Raw genomic sequence first — 18,701 nt, 5'->3', positions numbered from 1 at the left:
ATTTGCCCAGGGACTGACTCATCCAGCCACTGGCCTATGACATGCAGAGTGGGTTTCTTCTCCCCTTGCCCTCCTGGCTCTTTCTGCTCCAGCCAGGGCAGCTTTTTGTTATTTGAATGCACCATCTGTGCACCCATCACAGATTTTCGTGCTCTCTCTGGAAGGGTCCCGAACCTATCTCTTTCCCCTACCCCCTTTGCTTAGTAAATTCCCACTCTTCTTTCAAATCTCAATTCAAGCATCATTCCTACAAGGAAGACTTCCAGGACCCCCTCAATGCCTCCCTGACCACAAAGGTTCCTTTGTTTTGTGTCCTCAAGGAGCCCAGTTCTTGTCCTTTTCAGCATTTGAACTCACTCTATATTAGTCATGCCAAATGTTACTATCTGATGTCTACCTCCCCGACTAGAATGGAACCTTTATGAAGGTAGGCGCAATGTCTGTTTTTACCATATTTTATTCCCAATAGTGAGCACTGTCCCTAATAGATAGTAAATGCCCATGTGTGCAATAAAAGTCTAATGTCTGTGGTGTGTAACGGAGCTGAAACTTAGGACAGAATCTCCTATTTTGTGTTTTCTTACACAGGCCTAAATGTTTCCTCTTATCATTAAGGGACGTATTTCTTCTTTGGTGTCACTGATTATTCTGTATGAGCTATGTGAAACATTAAGAAATGCTCTAGGTCATGGGATTTTCATGTGTTTTTTATTTTCTGTCGGTGTCTCCCTTCCTCCCTGTTTTTCTCCTACTTGTATATATTTACTGCACTTTTTACACTGAACATATTTTACTTTAAAAATTAATTTGGGAAAAAAAACCTCTGAAAGTAATTAATCCTTCTTAACTTCAAAATAAGCAGCTTTTGGGGTCTTGATGCTGGGATCAGAGGGAAAGAAATGAAATCCTAGCATGTCACTTGTTTCAGCAAGGAACAATATTTGCATAGGTTTAATAATGTAAATAATGTATGTTTTTTGTTTTGTTTTTTTTTAGGCTACACTCGATAAATCACAGGTGCAGGACAAAATTCAAATGTTACAAAAAATATAGTTGTGATGATGTAAAGTAAAAGCATAGCTGACATGAGGTAGGAATGAAAGTGTCAGGAGTGTTAATTTCCTCATCTTCTGGAAAGAAATCAGACTACTAAATAATGTTACCAAAAAAAAGCAATAGAGGTATAAGTATATGATCTCTTAGTACAAGGGAAGACAACAGAGTAAGTAATAAGTAATATAATCAAATATTGAGAGGAAGAGTGGGGAGAGATGCAGGGGATAGCTCATCTTTCCAACTAGGGTGTAGATAAGTTATTGCCTACAGTGGCTAATTATGAAATAGGGGCCCGCCTGAGATTATTAAGCATGATGGAGATACCTAGGAGAACTTGAAATCCAAATGATTACAACAGGTTGCCTTGGGGACTGGGGTGCAGGTGGGGAGAGGTGCAGGGGAGCCAAGGAAAATGTCTTTTTTTATCATAAGCTAATCTATATTATTTGATTTGTCATCATGTGCCATTAAGAACGATTTAAATGGAATAAAATGAAGAGGTTGGACACTAAATGGTGTCTCAGGGTCCTTCGTTAGAAATGAGAACCTGTAACAACAGAATCACCTTCTTCTTCAGAGAAGGAGAGGCAATGAGTATTTCCTAAGTGTTTCCTGTGCCGGGTGCTTTGTACCCATCGTCTGCTTTACGCCTCAGAACATCCTGTCAGGTAGCTCTTTGGTCGATCCCCAACCTATGGGTGAGAGCACGGAGGCTCTCAGGGAGGGGCAGTTCTGGAATCAGGTCCACATGCGATAAGGACGCAGTAGGGCTGACACTGAGACCCAGGGCCACGTCACTTTGATGCCCGATGCTTTTCCACAGCACTCCATGCAGCCAAAGCCTTATTAGGACGCTTGAAATATTTCCCCCTCATTTACCAACATGTTACGAAAAAGTACGAAATGATCAAAAATAGAAAGAGGAGAAAAATTCCTTAAAATCTCACCACCTGAGAAACTTTTTAGCCTCATTCACATCTGATAGGATCACATCCTTTGTTGCTTGATTTGCTGGGGTTTTGGTCATAGCGACTAACACTCTTTAAACAAACAATTGTGACATATGTATGCGGTTTGAGTATGTGAAAGAATGCAAGGAGTCCCGAGCCATCTTCTAGCCAAAGAAACAGGAAATGACTTGATACCTCTGTTCCCCAGCCCCCAGGGGTAACCTCTATCCTGAGTTTCTGTAAATGATTTCTTTGCAGGCAACACATTTTTGAAGATCTGCTGGTGTGGTTCCAAGGTAAACAACTGGGCCACTTGTGGTCAATTTATACCTATAAATTCCTCCAAAACCAAAATGTTACACTTACTCTTATCCATTCCTCAAAGACTCATTTAAAGCAGTCTTCCAAGCCCCTCCAGTGTACAGTGGTTTTCTTTAAAAACTGATCAGCGTCCTTATTCACTCAGGTCGTCCGCCAAACTGTCTGCAGGCTGAGCGGTCTAATCTAGTCCCAGCCCAGGGTCCTGAAGCCCGTGCTTCCCATGGAGAATCAGAGTAGTGTTTTGTATCCCATGCAAACACTGAGTGAGGGAGAGTCTTCCTGGAGGGACCAGCCATACTCAGGACCTGCATTTTATCTGACATGAGAGGCCAACAAGGGGAATATAGAGAACACGGGTAGCGCTCTACCTAGAGATCAAACAAAGAGATGCCAAATTCTGACTAGGATATTCATCCATTCATTCATTCACTCATTCAACAAATGGTAGGCATCTATTACACACAAGTCTCTCCACAGGGTGCTGGAGATACAATAGTAAGTGAGGCAGATCTGATGCATGCTCCTTACCAAGATGATGAGGAAAACCAGTAAATGGGCAATCCTAGGAAGCGCTAAAATTGGTGAGTGCACGGGGGCCGTGTGAATACGTAAGGGCAACCAAAACAGACTTCCGGGTGGATGACAGGGAAGGCTTTCTGGAAAAGGCAATGCTACGCTGAGACCTGAACCAGGGGTATGTGTTGGACAGGTGAGGGGGAGCAGCACCTGCAAAGGCCCGAAAGAAAGAGGGACCACAATAGGTGAGGGGCTCCTGAGCCTCATCTGCTCAGGTAAATGTCCTCACTGGCTGAGTTTCCCTTACTTGTCATTAGGCCCAGCGGACCCTGTCCCCCAGAACACAGCTCCTGCAGAACCATTGGACCTGCACACCCAAATGCTGGGTGTTGGGAGGGAGAAGCTGGGCCTGCAAATCAAATAGTTGGGCAGCATGAGAGTCGTGGCTGAGTTCGGCACTAGCAGATGCCTCGATGAATTTACAAAAGGAGGTCAGAAGTACCTTGGGCATATGTGGCCAAGAATAAACCTCACCAACTAGTGGAAGCAGCTAGAAAAAACTAAATGCTCGTGACATTGCTTCCTTCTTCTTGTGACCTTGTCTGCACAGTGGCCGTTTTCCTTCTGAACTTTTCAGATTCCATAATGTAGTTTCTCTTTCCCCACCCTTAGGTTTGTGATATGAAATCTGTTAAACATATAAACCATTGGAAAGACCAATGAATACCCCTATACCCTTGACTGTACAGTCCCAATGAACATTCTGCCATATCTGCTCTGACGCTGTATGTTTTACTAAATCATTTGAAAGTAAGTTAAAGCTGTTGCATTACTGGGCTTTAAATACTTCGGCATGCAACGCCTGAAAACAAAGACTTCCTCCTACGTAGCCTTAGGATTATGATCACCCACAGTAAAAAAATTCTTAATATCACACAATATGCAGTCAATACAAAAATTTCCTCCGTTCTTAAAATGTTTCTTTTATAGCTTCTTTTTGAACCGGGATCCAACCATGATGAATCTTCTAAAGTGTGAAGAAGAAGCAATTGTCCTACAAAAAGATACTTCAATGATTCCTGAGTCCCTGGTTAGGAGCTGCTGTGTGCTCCTGCTTCTGAAAAGGCTCCTCTAGGGGGAGCTAATGAGTGACAACTGCTATTCAGTAACTTTCGTACTTACCAAGTGCTACACTAATGCTTATTATTCCTATTGCTTAGGACAACTAATGTATTATGGCTATGAGAGAAGTAATGATTAGATGATTATTAAGAACCAAAACCTAATGTAAAATTGCCCTTTGTCAACAGAGCAAGTAAAAGTGAAGAGGTTTTTAGTCGGGATGCAAAAATATTTTACTGTAACTCACATCAAAATTCTTCAAGGGAAGAGTATTTATTTTGGCATTGCTTTCAGTGTTAAAATTTTCCTTTTGTTTTATACATAATTTAAAACGGATGGACCATGAGGGATCTCCAGCAAATACTACAAAGCTTCAAGTATTCCCAACTCACTTAGTCTATCAGGCTAACTAGGAACTGATTTCTCTTACCATAAAGATTCAAGATACATATTTTTTTATAAAAAAAGAGTCATTGTGATGCTACATGTGTCAGATTCATGTAGAAAAACAACAGACTCTACCTATAGGCTCTGTTTCTGGGTGAAAAACTGTGTATAATTTTTAGCCTATTTCCTTAAGGAAGTCATCAAACCAGTCTCAGAACAACATTTTCTTAAGTAACATTTTGCTCTGAGTATTGAGGCAACAAGGAAATAAATAACACTAATCATTCATGTCATATGTGTTTGAATTTGTCAAGTGGGTGTGGAGAAATGAGCTGGAAAATGGAAGGTCGAACACCCCACAGGAATCCCCACTCTGGATTTCTGGTGGGAAAGGCATGAGGGGAGGATGGGGCCTGACCAGAGAGCCCAGCAGTCTGGTCTAAACATTCCCTTATATGGAAGCACATAGACGTCAGCGTTCGTGTTTCCTGCATACTGATACGAAGCCCCAAGGATACAGGGCCTGTGGAGCAGGCAAGAAATTAGTCTTCCCGCATCCGCCACTATCCTCTCCTGTACAGAAAGTACGAGCTGCAGCTTCTAGGCAGCCCCTCATCTGGGGCTCCAGGTACAGTGGGAAGCTCATTTGAAATGTGCTCCATCTGCTCTCCTGCTCTGTGGGCCCCTCGCGTCCAGGAGCTCTCTGTAGCCCTGGCTAAATAACTCAGTAATTTATCTCAGCTGATTCTGGGTGGGTGTGTGTGTGTGGTCTCTCCCCATCAATCTGTGCCTCTCTTGAATAATGATATATATACATATATCAATCACTATGTCTCATCTTCACCCCTTCTCCCACCCCCTGAATTATCAAGGAGGAAAAAAGAATTATTGTTCTGGATCAGAATCATGTCTGGTCAACTGGGAAAGACACACAGCCAAGAAACTGGCCTAGAAAGTAGCTTTCCCCTCCAAGTGCATGTCAGGGTCTTCCAAGGTTGGCATTTCCCAAAGGGTACAAATTGGAGGTGCAGGGAAGTGGCATTTCCTAATAGTGAGTCACGCAGTGAGCAAGTTACTTCCTGTACCGTTTCCTATCAATCTTTCTGACAACTTTAATGAGAAAGTTTCCATTTTGGAACTAGCACATCTAACATTTGCTAATCTTCATTTTTAATAGAAAGAGAGGGAGCAGGCATCAGCTGGAATCACAGGACCTTGCCTTAATTTGATTAACCTTATTATTCTGGTTGCTTTCTAATGGTGGCAAGAGATAATGACTTTTTCCTTTTAATGGAAGAGACATCACATTTCCTTTTAAATACGTTTAAGTTAAAAAGGAAATTCATTTAAATAAAAATGTTATGTAAGTAATAGGACCAATGGTGTACAGACACAGCAAGAATTGCGACAACCATACATCAATGACGAGCTCTGGAAACACTAGATAAAGAAGACTCCTTCTAGATTGGGGTTTTCCATTCCTCTGCACATCAGAATCAAGTGTGGAGCTTTTAAAATACTTGGGCCCCACTTGCAAAGATTTTGTTGTCCTTGGAGAGAGATGGGGCTCAGACATTAGCGTACAGTATTTTAGGAGCTTTTTGAGCACTTTTAATGAGCCACTACAGTTGAGACCACGACAATACCTCCTGGGTGTTTGCAGACACCCACCGAATAACAACACTCAGTAGAACAAACTGCATTACGACCCCCAAATCCTCAGTCTCAAGGCATTCTATCCACTGGGGTCTCCTCATAGAAAAAGCCATCAATACAGGATTGAATAACCCAGGCTCTGATTTCTTGGCAATTACTAGCAAGGCTAATGAAATAAGTGTGGCATGTTTCAAGGACTGAGGTGGCTTTGGGTAGAGGTGACTGGCCGCCTCTGTCTCAAACTAAAGGGTGGTGTCTTAAAGCTTTTAGAGGATAAACAGGCATGCTTCTACTCATCATCTATGACTGAGCTGAAATATTTAGGCCACAGTTAATGAGTCCTGTGTTAGATGCTGAGGACAGAAACAGGCCCCTCTGCCGGGAAACCTTTCTATCCCCTCCTCCTCTCTGTTTCAAAAGGTCAGCTCTTGTTTGACGTCACTTTTCACTCTGTTGTTGTGGGTCTGGGCTGGTGGATTCCAAACTTCTGTTGCCACACATTTTCATCATAAAATTTTAAGCAAACACCTCAACTGCCACATATTTATTTTATAAATTCTAGACGGCTGTCATTGTCAAACAGTGCGTTAATAAACAGGAGGGCTTATTTTCTTTCTTATTAGTAAGGAGTTCAAGGCTCTGAGATCACCCTGCCCACCCCTTGGAGGGCTAGCCCTCCATGCTGAAGGCTGAGGGTGTAGATAGTGAACACTGCCCTCCGGGAAGGCATTGTGTCCCAAAATTTCTGTGCCCTGGAGTCTCACACACTGCGTGGCCCACTGGGGGCTCTCGGCTGTGTCTGCAGGACCAATGACTCTTACCTGTCAGACCACTTTTGCCAGCTACCTGATATGCTGATGAGCCTAACAGGTTTGTTTTCCAGATGAAGACACGTTTTTATATACTTAAAAACTTTAAAGTCATGGAAAGGAAAGGTATTTCTGAGAGTCAAGATGCTTCCTTTGCACAAAGCTTGGTTCATTGTCCATTAAGAACACCACCGGGGTGGAGGAAACACTCATACACAAAAACCAAGGAGCGCTGCTTCACAGTGCCTGGGCACAGGGGCAGGATGCGCCACCTGGGTAGGTGGGAAGTCTTTTCTCAGGGTGACGGGCAGAATAATCCCGGGTCACGTATAGGTGGGAATATATTCTAGAGCGAGGGTCTGAGATGGTGATGGAGGCTGGGTTTTTACTTTTTACTTCCCATGTATCAGGACTGTATACATTTGTTAAGTGTGCACGTATTTCCTCTTAAGGGAGGAAAGCAATGCACGTTTACCGCAATAAATTCAATCAATAATTTAGAGTGTAAAGTAAAAAGTAAAAGGCCCCTATAGTCCCTGCCCCCACCCCCATCACAGCCCACAGAGGCAATCGCTCTTCTTAGCGTGGGGAATATTATTACTTTTCTAACCCAACAAAGTAAAAACATATATATGAGAAAAATTAATATTAAGATGCCGGAACATAAAAAACATCTAGAAGGGACATCCTTTAAAACGTGAACAACAGTTATCTTAATGTGGCAATGTGGTTTTGGTTTTCTCCTTTCTGCTTCTCTGGGTTTTCTAGCAATGACTTTATCTCAGTTATAAGAAAAACAAAATTAAAGAAGAGAGGCTATAAAGTGAAAGCAGGAGATAAAGGGGCCAGATGTGGAGCTGGAACTGAAACAAAAATACAAAACGAAACCCAACCAAGCTATCTGCAGAGCTCAGCAGGGCAGCTCTGTGTCGCTAAGTATGCGAACCATAAGGATCCGGGTTCTCGCCCCGGCTCCTACACTAGCAGTGACCCTGGAAAGGTTGTCTCCCTCTCGGGGCCTCAGTTTCCTATCTGCACAATGGAGGACTAGTGGTTCTCAACAGGGGAAGCTTTTGTGCTCCAAAGGAATATTAGGCAGCATCTGGAGACCTTTCTGGTTGTGACAGCTGGGGAGGGTGCTGCTGGCATCTAGCCGGTAGACGCCAGAAATGCTGTCCCAGATCCTACACTGCACAGGACAGCCCCCAGTACAAAATATCAGTGGTGTGGAGGTTGAGACACCCGCCCTGGACGGTCTCTGGGTTTTCCCAGATCTGACCAACATTCGATTCTTATTTGGGCCTAGATGCTCCTCACCTCCTGTCAAAGAAGTAATGCTCTCATGACTGACCAGAGTGTGACTGTGGCCCACTCAACTCTAAGGAGGAGGGAAGAAATAAACAACAGGGTCAAAAGCAGGGGACAGTCTCAAGGCCTCAGTGGGAAGCGCCACAGGCAGACAAAGGGCAGCCTCCTTCCCGGGGACTCAGGCCCTCCCTCACTCACGTGAATGAATAGGGCCATCTCCTGGTGTGTGCTGGCATAACAAACTGAAACGTCTCTCTCCCCTCATGATTTAGGCCACAGTTCATGAGCCCTGTGTTAGATGCTGAGGACACAGACATGGCTCGAAAACCTCACAGACTTTGAACAAAAAAATTGGTGACTGTGGAATAGTATTTCCCTAATGACCACCTTATGATTTCTCAGGATAGGAGATAGTACAGGAAATACTAGTCATTAATGACAGTATGTCCTTTAAACATACAACAGACTGATAAATAGATACTTAAGGTGTTTGCAGAATATATACCAATATGAAACCCACAACCAGAAAGAACTCAGCAAATCTATCAGCAAAAGACAGACAGCACACAAGAAAAATGGGCACAAGACTTCTCATTTTGTACTTCTTGGTATCCTTCCAGGTTTTCTAAAACTATTATTATGTGTATGCTACTTCTATTTTTTAAATTTACTTTTAGTTCAAATATACTTTCCTTGTAAAATATCAGAGATTCCGGATAAAGCTAAAGTCCCTGTTGACCTCTAATCCCTGATACCTGGAGAAAATGACTAAACTACTTGGTATGCTTTTTCCTAGTTTTTTTTTTTCTCCAGAGCAGTATTTCTTAGTGGGTTTTATTATTTTTTTGGTTGATTTTACATGTATGGCATCATAATGTGTGTCTTGTCCTGGGACTTGCTCCCCCCCCCCCACTCAATATTATGTCTTTCACCCTTTTCTATGTTGATATGCACAAAGCTACTTTAGTACTTTAGTACCTTATTCTTTTCAACTGCTTCAGAGTCCTTCCCCTGTGGATGGCCATTAAGTTGTTCCTTCCTTTCATTTTTTTCTTTTTCTTTTTTGCTATTAGTTCCCCTCTTGAATAAGAGCAATTGAGATGACATTTCAATATTTATGTAATTTTAGCTTCGGAAAGTAAAAGGCTCCAGAAAGCTCATGCCTCATTCTAATCTCAGAAAGCGTTGTCTTAGCTTGGGGATTTCCCCAGTTGTCTAGGTAGAAAGCAGAGTACCCAGCTTTGGGGAGCCCTAAACTTTGCTGTCTGCCTACCCCATATCCCCCCAGGACTGGGAACAGGATTGGAAACCTATGGTTTCGTTCTTCCACCTCTGCTGCTGATGTCCTGTGTCATCTCAGGTGAGTTGTTCCCCTCTCTGGTTTGCCATTTCCTCACTTATACATAGAAGGGGTTAAAACATATATACTGCTGGGGTCTCTCTGAGCTCTGAAAGTCTTTGATCCTGAGTATCTGCTGTCCTCAGTGATATATGCAAGAAGCCATTCAGGCAGAGATACCTGAGAAAAATTCTCCCTTTCCTTGTAGCTCCATTGATAGTCTGCCTCTCAGGGTCTCTTACAAGGAAAGCTCAACTGATGCTCTCAGATCACAGCTCCTCAAGAAAGGAGGTGCAAACAGGAAACTCGTGGTAACTAAGGCTTCGGGGACCCACCTTCCCCCACCTCCACTCCTCCTGGTGCCCATGGGGCATCTCCTCATGTTCCTGAGGCCTTGAGCAGAGCAGTATTTCTTACTTATTTCATCCCTGTGACTTCTGAAGGCTAAGTTGCCATAGCAACCCAGGCCCACTGAACCGTGTTAAAAACCTGTTACTATAAAGAGGAACACTTAGCTGTCTTGAGAGTCCATTTAAAGGGGAACAGAAAGGCAATTACTCCTTATGGAGGAAGAGCAAAACTGCACATGTCAGAGACTCTCCTCCGGTGGGAAGGGTCTGAACTAGCAGCTGGCACATGTTCCTCCTTGTAGAGACGGGGACCCTGAGGCATGGCGTGAGCTGCTTCACTCCAGGTCACACAGACGACTGGAGGCAAGAATCCTCTCGGGCTCTTGTTCTGAGCTCCTGCGCTTACGGCTTCCTTCTCACTTCTCCACCTCTGTTCCACCTCCTTCCTAACGCCTTCCTTCCGCCTCCTCTCTCCATGTGCCTCCTGCCTGCAAGATGACCCCTGGACTAGACAGCTTCAAACAGCCTTGTCTTTCACCTTCCAGCCAGCTCTTCTCCCAACAGCCAAAAGGGCCTTTCAAAAACACAAATCAGAGCCCCTCACTCTCCGTCTCACAATGGTCTTAGGGCTTCCTACAGTGGTCCCCAGGCCCTGGGACCGTGGCCACCTGCCTCTCCCACCTCAGCTCCTACCCTTTGCCTCTTCCGTCCAGCTCACTCTGATGTTCTTTCTGTTTCTCACAGAAAAACATCAAGCTCCATCCTCTCCAAAAACAGCACACCCCTCCCAACACCTTTCACTCTTTGTCTATCCTAGTTCCCTGTTTATTCCTTCACAGCACGTACTGCCATCTGCATTCTCAACCTTTGGTTGTTTACTTCTTCAATCACCTCTCTCTCTGGGATAAAAATAGTAATAATCTCTCTTGTTCATGGCCATTTGCCCACCACCTAGAACTGCACTTGGCAATGAGCAAGCTGTCAATCCCCTTTCACTGAACGCATGTCACGGACAGATGAATACAGGAATGGACGTCCGCACTCCCACGGCCTTCTGAGGAATATGCGCCCCCAGAGCAACATCACTTCCACGGCTCCGGCGGTACCGGTGACCCCCACACAGGTAGGGCTGGGCCCACCTGTGCACCCCCCCCCCACACACACACACACGGAGAAGAGCAGCAATGAACTGGCTTATGCTGGGAAGAATGTGGAGAATGCGGCCTCTGTGATAAGCCCAGGGCTGGCAAAGGTAGACGAACAGTCAGGCGGGGAAAAGAGTGCGCTGGTTCTGTGTGGTCCCAAGAGGTGGGTGCACTGAGCGCCATGCTTTTCTTTTCCTTATTATGATACCACGACCAACTATTTCATGCTTACTGTATGTGCTGTACACGCGTCCTCTCCTTGCAGCCTTTAAACTCCCCTGCAGGGCAGAATCGCTGTCTCCCATCACAACAAACTCAAGATAACACTACATGGTCTTTCCCTCAGCCTGGGACTCTTGTCCCTGGCTCTTCACCAGGCCCATTCCTGGTCACTCTGCAGGTCAGCTCCTCAGGGAAGTCCTCCCTCACCAGCGAGACCACACCAGGTTCTCGGTTTTAGGTTCCCATTGGCCCCTGCCTTGCCCTCACGGCACTCATTGTACTTGTAAACACATCGTTTCTGTGTACATACTTGTTCAATATGGGTCTCCCCACCACCGTGCAGGACACGAGGCAGAGACTGGCTACTGCTACACCACACTGCGCAGCGCCTGCCCCGTGGCAGCCAGAAAGTCATTATTGGTTTAATGAGTGAATGGAAAACAAAAACTCCGACAGATGGCCATGGCCTGGCAGCTAGTAAAGGCGGAGCTGGGGAAGTCGCATGGTCAGGGCTGCCTGAGACGGAACGGAGAAGTGGTGTGCATCCCCACACTGGAAGAGCACGAATCTACGCTGCAGGGTCCCCTGGGAAGGTGTGGTAGAGGGGCCTCAGGTGTCTGATTAGGGTACAGGGTCCCTTCCAGCCTGGGATGCTCCAAATCCCTTTGGGCTGAGGACTCACCAGAGCTTGCTCTATAAGCAGGCAGAACAGGATGGCATTGCCGACTTCCCTCAGACTCTGGAACACATCTGTTTTGAGCTCTGCATACTCAATGATGTCCTTCAGCTGGTGGTGGAAGAACTCCAGGATCCCTGGGGATAAAGGGGGATGGTCAGTGGGAAGGTGACACGGCTCAGCCGGGTTTATGGCAAGTGTCAACTGAGCAGCAGCCCCAGACATGACTCTGGGATAACAGAAAACCTAATCTTCCTGTTATCTGCGGACCCAGGGGTGAGGTTTCTCTCAGGGCTCAGTATGGGAGAAAGCTCAGGAGGCTGGCTCAAATCTTTTTGGGAACAAGACAAAACACACACACACACACACACACACACACACACACACACACACACAATGAGCAGCCGTGAGTCTTTCCCGGGCCCTCTACAAAGTTACCTGAATTCCTAGTAATAACAGGAATTAACATTTCTTTATAGGTGTTAGATATTGTACTAAGAACGTTCTCTGCAATCTCATTTAACGCTCATAACAACACCATGAACAAGGCACTAGTACTTTCATTTTCCGAGGAGGCTCAGAGAGGGTAAGTGGCATGCCCAGGGTCACACAGCTAGTAAGAGGGGCAGCTGAGACTGAAACCCAGAGCTTTCAGCCCCAGCCCTTTCATATTCTGAATCACCCTGATCCAGCACCTGCCATCTTTATTTTTAGAAAAAACACCAGGTGCCAAATTCTTAGTTTCCATCTGTCCACATTCCTCGGGCCCCAGATTCAGTCCCTGCTTCATTTACTAGGAGGGAATGAAAGAATCACTTTTCTGCCCACAGGTCGAGTGCCAAAAATTCCTGTTTTCTGACTCACTTTGGAAATGCCACCTGGGGCACCAGCCTTCTCCAACTGGGCAAGTGGAAGAAGGAATCCTAGAGGCGCTGAGCTAACGAAGGCCTTTACAAGTAAACCCTGCTATTCATTATTTAAACACTCTCACATTTGTGGTCTTCTTCCAGCTTGCCAGGAGCCCTGCAGGCTTCATTTACCCTTGCTGATGGAAGATGATACTATTGCTCAGATGCTCAGAGGGATTAAAAATGGTTCAAGGCTGTCTAGCTAGTGGCAGAGGGAAGATGCGAACCCAGAGCTCTGCCAGCTTGCCTTTATGTTAGAGACGCAAACACCCCAAGGTAGATGGCCGGAGCCCCCTCCCCACCATGGGATGGGTTTGGGTTATTTTCCTACCATCACCCCCTGTTCCAGGTTCCCCATCACCAACCTGGGGAACCATATTCATGCCGGGGCAAGCGGCATATCTTGGGCATCACTTCGATCAGAGTTTTCACATACTGGAGAATGGTTCCTTGGAGCTGACAAGAGAAGAGTACAAGTTGAAATAACCCACTGTTGCGGTGTATGTATCTTGGGGCTGAATGCTAGGCTATTGGGGTTTATGGGGTTTTGCTGAGACCTTTGAGTAAGTGCTATGGACTGCATGTGTTCCTCATGAATTTATATGTGGAACCTCTAATCCCCAACGTGATGGTATTAGGAGGTGGAGCATTTGGGAGGTGATTACTCATAAGGGTGGAGCCCTCACAAATGAGATTAATGCCCTCCTGAGACACAACAGAGATGATCTCTCTCTGCCATGTGAGGACACAGCAAGAAGGCAGCCATCTGTGAATTAGGAGGGGGCATCTCATCAGAACCCACCCATGCTTGCATCCTGTCTCGGGACTTCCAGCCTCCAGAACAGTGAGAAATAATCATTTGTTGTTTAAACCACTCAGTCCAAGTAAATTTGTCATAACAGCCTGAGCTAAGACAGTAAGGCACTGCTCCCAGAGAGGGTGCAGCAGGTTCTCCCCTCAAGGTGGAGGACAGCCCCGGTGTCCTTTATAACACAGAAAAGGGAGCTCTCTCATTACTCCCTTGGGCTTATGGACTTTAAGGAGGGGAATTTCTCGGCATGTGTCCTGCCTGGGGTTTAGGGGCTTACATGAGATCCAGACTAAGAGCTAAAATGAAATGGGGCCCGGAAGCTGTGCAGACTGACACACACGATCTAATTTAAGCATGGAAAATACACAGCACATTTATCCCCACTGTGTCCAAGGCAGACATCTTTAATCAATTACCACATTTTCTTGTCTAACCCTGGATTTAGTTTCATAATCCGTAACAATCCATGGCTCCACATAGCTACTACCAGGGGACCGAAGTTAGCAGGTGAATCCTGTGTGCCATTCCTAACACAGTGATATATTAATTTCTCTTTTGTCATTTCACATTTTCAGGGAAATCTTGTTTAAATGTTTCAGCCTTGCTTCAGCAGTATTGTGGGGAATTAAATGAAGGTTCAGATGACCATACTTGGGGCAGAGGCAGAATGGTGGTAAAGGCATACATTGGGGATACAGATTTTCCTTGAGGCCAGTATAGCATTGGTAGCAGCATTTAGCCAGAAATCCCAGGGGGGAAGAAGTTGGTGATTGATTAGAGATGTCTGCAGTGGGCACAGGAGGGAAAAATGGTAGTACGTATGTCATGGGTTTCCCATACTGAAATTAGACAACACAGCACAGGAGGGGAGTACTAGCCGTCAGTCGTGAGCCCTAAAGGTCAACATCAGAATTGCCGAGTTCAGTGTCAAGTACAAGGAGTGAGTTCAGGGTCAGAAAATGAGAGGCACGGCTACAAGTCAGAAGGAGCACAGAAATGTAAGAGTGATAGGTAAGAGGAATCAAGGGATGAGAGCAAAGTATCCCCTGATGATTCCTCCACCCAGAGCTGAAGTGCCTGCGACTTGGTTTTACAGGCCAGGTAAAAAGTGACAGCAGGTCTTGTTCCTATCAACCCCACTTGGGCATGTCCCAGGTCTCGGTGAAGCCCTTCCTTACCAAGCTCTTGACGATCTTCAGCAGTTCCTCCATGACCACGGCGATGCCCTGGTAACCCAGGAGTCTGCAGATGGTCTTGAAGTGAGGGGGCCCCACGAAGTTCCTGTAGGAGCTGTAGATGTGGCTGTAGGCAATGTTAAGAGGCTGGAAGACAGAGGATGGGGTAAAGTAAGCAGCTGAGCACTAAATGGACACCGGCCTGCGTCCTAGTGGGAGATATGCTGCTGCTGGAAGGGATGGAAACCTGGTGTCATCTCCGCGCTCTCACCGGGGACACCGTGAATATGTTTGCAAGATGCTGGCCATGGAGGAGGTGTGGTCAGTGGCCATGGCATGGAGCAAAGGTCACTAAAGGGAGCAGCAGTTCCCTAGTGGAAGAGGAGAAAGGACTGACTTTGTTGTGAAAAGCTGCCACTCACAGCATGTACATTCCCATTTAATCCCACAACAAACATGATATGGACAATTCTTAGCCCCATCTCACAGATGAGGGAACTGAGGCGCAGGGTGGTAAGTAGCTCGCTCAAGGCCACACAGTTCACAGGTAACCGAGCCCTGATTTACATCCAGGTAGGTCAAATTCCAAAGCCCATGTTCTCTACTTACGACAGTAGAATTAAGTAGCTGGAAGCTGAATTCTGGTATAAACCGTACCTGGTTTTTTAGATAAGCCTTCACTTCAAAGCTTAATTGTGAGTGTTCGTGTAGTGTTCCTACCCGGAATTGTAAAAATCTTGAGCACAAATCCTGCAAATATGGGAAGACCACATCTGATAGTCTACTAGCTGAAATTCTCTATTAGTTGGCTAATTAGAAATCCTACATAAATTAAACAGGAACTGTAATGATGCTTTTGAAGGACTGCAAGATTCTCAACTCCCTCTGGAGCCACCGAGGGAAGATTTAATTATGTTTAGTCTAGGTTTTGCATTAAGCATGTTTTCGTATAGATGAATTATTCTAAACTTTACAAAACAGGCATCACAAGTATAGTACCCTCTGATGACAAGGATACATAAAGAACACAACTGGAGGACCCAATAATAGCAAGGATCCGTGAGGCATCAGAGGCCCACTCAGCCAGCAGGCTGAATAACCGTTTGTTTGGAAAGCTAATGGCTACCTGTGGGGAGGCTTGAAATGTGAGAAAAAGCAGGCTGGGCGTTCAGCACTGATGGGCAGTCACGGTATACTCTGCCTGAACTTGGCTGAGGGGTATCTTGCACGTGCTTACTAAAGATTTCCAAATGTTATGGGACAGGGATGCTTTATGTGGGGAGGGAAATGTAACTGACTTCCAAGCATGATGTTCCCTGAAGTGGGTGTTCAGCAAACCCTGGAAGTACAGGAGTTGTTGGGTTTGATCTAGCCAACCACGGCGCCAGGCCATGTAGTATGCTGTGGGTGGAGCAGACCACGTCGATGTGTTTTTAACAGGCGACCCTGTCAAACAGGGCTGGACGAGGGTGAGATGAGTGAGGTACCCGGAGCACACGCTGTTAGCAGGCTCACTCTCCTCGGCGTTTGCATCCCAGTTCTGGCCCTGTTATCAAAGCCCCACTCTGGGTTCTCCTGTTTCCCTGTCCAGGGATGATGACTACATAGCAAATGCCAAACAAAGCATGGCTTACCTCTGGTGGGGAAAGCAGACTGACTAGAGAGAGAGCGCTTTCTAGGCGATGGAAATGCTGTGCATGTTGCCTGGGTTGTTGACTACGCAGATGTATACATTTGTCAAAACTCACTATATGTACACTTACGATCTGTGCATTTGTGGACTGAATGGTTGTACCCCCTCCCCCCAATTCATATGTAGAAATCCTAACCCCTATTGTGATGGTGTTAGGAGGTAGGACACCTCACTGTCCCCTTCCCCCAAACCAGGAAGCGGGCTTTCACCAGACACCAGATCTGCTGGTGCCTTGACCTTGGACTTCCCAGCCTCTGGGTAATAAATAAATGTTGTTTAAGCCTCGCAGTCGATGATTTTCTTGTTATAGCAGCCTGAACTAAGTGCATTTTACTATATATGATTATATGTCAATATAAAAGCAAATTTAAAAACACACTGGGCTATATAGCATAGCCTAATTTACTTCCCAACATTTGTTTTCAAAGATTAAAAAAACAAACCCTTACTTTAATTTTCTCCTGAAGAGGGTTGCAGCTCAAGCCTGCACAGGCACAAGGGAGTGGTGACCTGGCTGTGCTCAGGGCCCCCAGGAGCATCTGACAGAGTATGTGGCCTGCCAGAACTCCCTTCCATCCCCCACCCACACCAGGTACTCTGAGCCTCTCCTCTAAACTCAGTCAAGCTCAGCACTTGTCTTTCATCCCCTTTTAGATACCCTATGAAAGGCATTTCTAAGCAGCAGGCTGCTTTCAAATGGATACCCCTGGAGGAGACAAAAAGCAATCAAGTACTTTATATTATGATTCTATGACTTCCTTTTTTAAAAGGCTTCATCTGCATCTAGAGTTACAAACTGGGGTGGGCACGCCTGAGTTCAAATTCCACGCCCACAAATTTACTAGCCAGATGATCTTGAGCAAATTACTTAACCTCTCTTAGCCTTGGTTTTCCTGAAGTAAAGATAATCATACCAACTCTAATCAGGTTGTTGGAGGTTTAGCGATAACATCTATAAAGCACTGAGCACGGTGCCTGGCACACTGGAAGCGCGCACTGCAATAACAGCCATTCATTTGCTTTGTTTGATCATTTGTAAGTAAAGACTGGGGAAATACAGGTTCCTGGTCAGGTTTCCCCTAGCTGTCATGATTCTCTGAACGCGGAGAGGGGAGTGGGTACAGGGGGTGTGGGGGGGTACAATTCTACACAACATAGTGGCTATCCCATATGGGGATGTGACCAAGGACATAGCTGGGGCCAGCTGATGAAACGCACCAAGATGCAGACTTCACTCAATATTTACATTATAAATATGGAAGCTGTCCAACAACAGACTGTCTGGGCAGAGGCTCTCACCCCTGCAAGCATCTGAGCAAAGACTGGGAAACATGGCACAGGACTGTTAGCAGGGAACCTGCCTGGGGTTGAGGGGTGGAATAGATGCGACTAATGCTCCTTTCTAAGGTGCAAGGTCTGGTGGGGTCTTCCTGGATGCTCATCCTAATTACCAGTCTTCCTAGCCCTCACTCCCACCCAAGGAGCTTCTAGTACCAAGTTCCCCTTAGCACTGCCTGGCAAGCGCAAATAAAATTACACATAGGCTTCAACATCCCACCCCAGTTGTAGGCAGAGGAGAGTAATTTTGGAACTGTTGTACTACACACAAGGGTTTTTTAAAAATCCCCCTTATAGACCCGCTTAATGCACACAGTCAGCCTCTTGACAATCCTACATCAGTCTTGGATTCTGGTCTAGACCAGAAGTTTAGGCCTCAGTTGATGTCCCAAGTTCAGGAAGGACCAGTATGAATTCCCAGCAGAATTCAAATCCTTCGAAGTAAACAAGCACCCCTCACCACTTCCCACCCCCCAAAATGTACCACACCCATGCAAAAGAAAACACACACACATGCTGAAAAGTTCATGCACAACACACCCCCGGAGGGCACCCATCTGACCTGCTGGCTCAATAGGAGGCTGGGGCCTATTGAGAAAATGTGGGAATATGGGAGCCTGGGCATTTTCTGAGGTTGAGCAAAGAAAAACAGGAATGCAACATGACTTGAGACATGGGGAACTTGCTACAAATCTCTTACACTGAACCAATCCTACTAACTGACTCAGGTACAACCCCAGACGCCTGCCTTAGAAACTAATTACGTTTAGGATGGCTCACTTAAAATCAAGCTGGGGGTGGCCGGGTGTCTCAGTTGGTTAGAGAGCGTGCTCTTAACAACAAGATTGCTGGTTCGACTCCCACATGGGATGGTGGGCTGCGCCCCCCCCACAACTAGATTGAAAATGGCGAGTGGACT

The 18,701-nt window shown here is 45.8% G+C and overlaps 1 protein-coding gene across 1 annotated transcript in view; it reads right to left on the bottom strand.

The window, feature by feature from the left end:
• The window catches only part of CYFIP2 (cytoplasmic FMR1 interacting protein 2), a 116,583-nt gene that overhangs the window by 15,040 nt on the left and 82,842 nt on the right, over positions 1–18,701 (bottom strand). The window contains exons 23-25 of the mRNA XM_019653964.1: positions 14,755–14,898; positions 13,131–13,221; positions 11,864–11,994 (exon numbers count right to left, since the gene is read on the bottom strand). Of these exons, the coding sequence (XP_019509509.1) occupies positions 11,864–11,994; positions 13,131–13,221; positions 14,755–14,898 (366 nt within the window). The remainder of the gene's footprint in view (positions 1–11,863; positions 11,995–13,130; positions 13,222–14,754; positions 14,899–18,701) is intronic.

This window comes from Hipposideros armiger, unplaced genomic scaffold (assembly GCF_001890085.2).
Source record: "Hipposideros armiger isolate ML-2016 unplaced genomic scaffold, ASM189008v1 scaffold_211, whole genome shotgun sequence".
NCBI lineage: Eukaryota > Metazoa > Chordata > Mammalia > Chiroptera > Hipposideridae > Hipposideros > Hipposideros armiger.
Note: the sequence above shows the minus strand (reverse complement) of the source record. Positions and strands in the feature narration are given on the sequence as shown.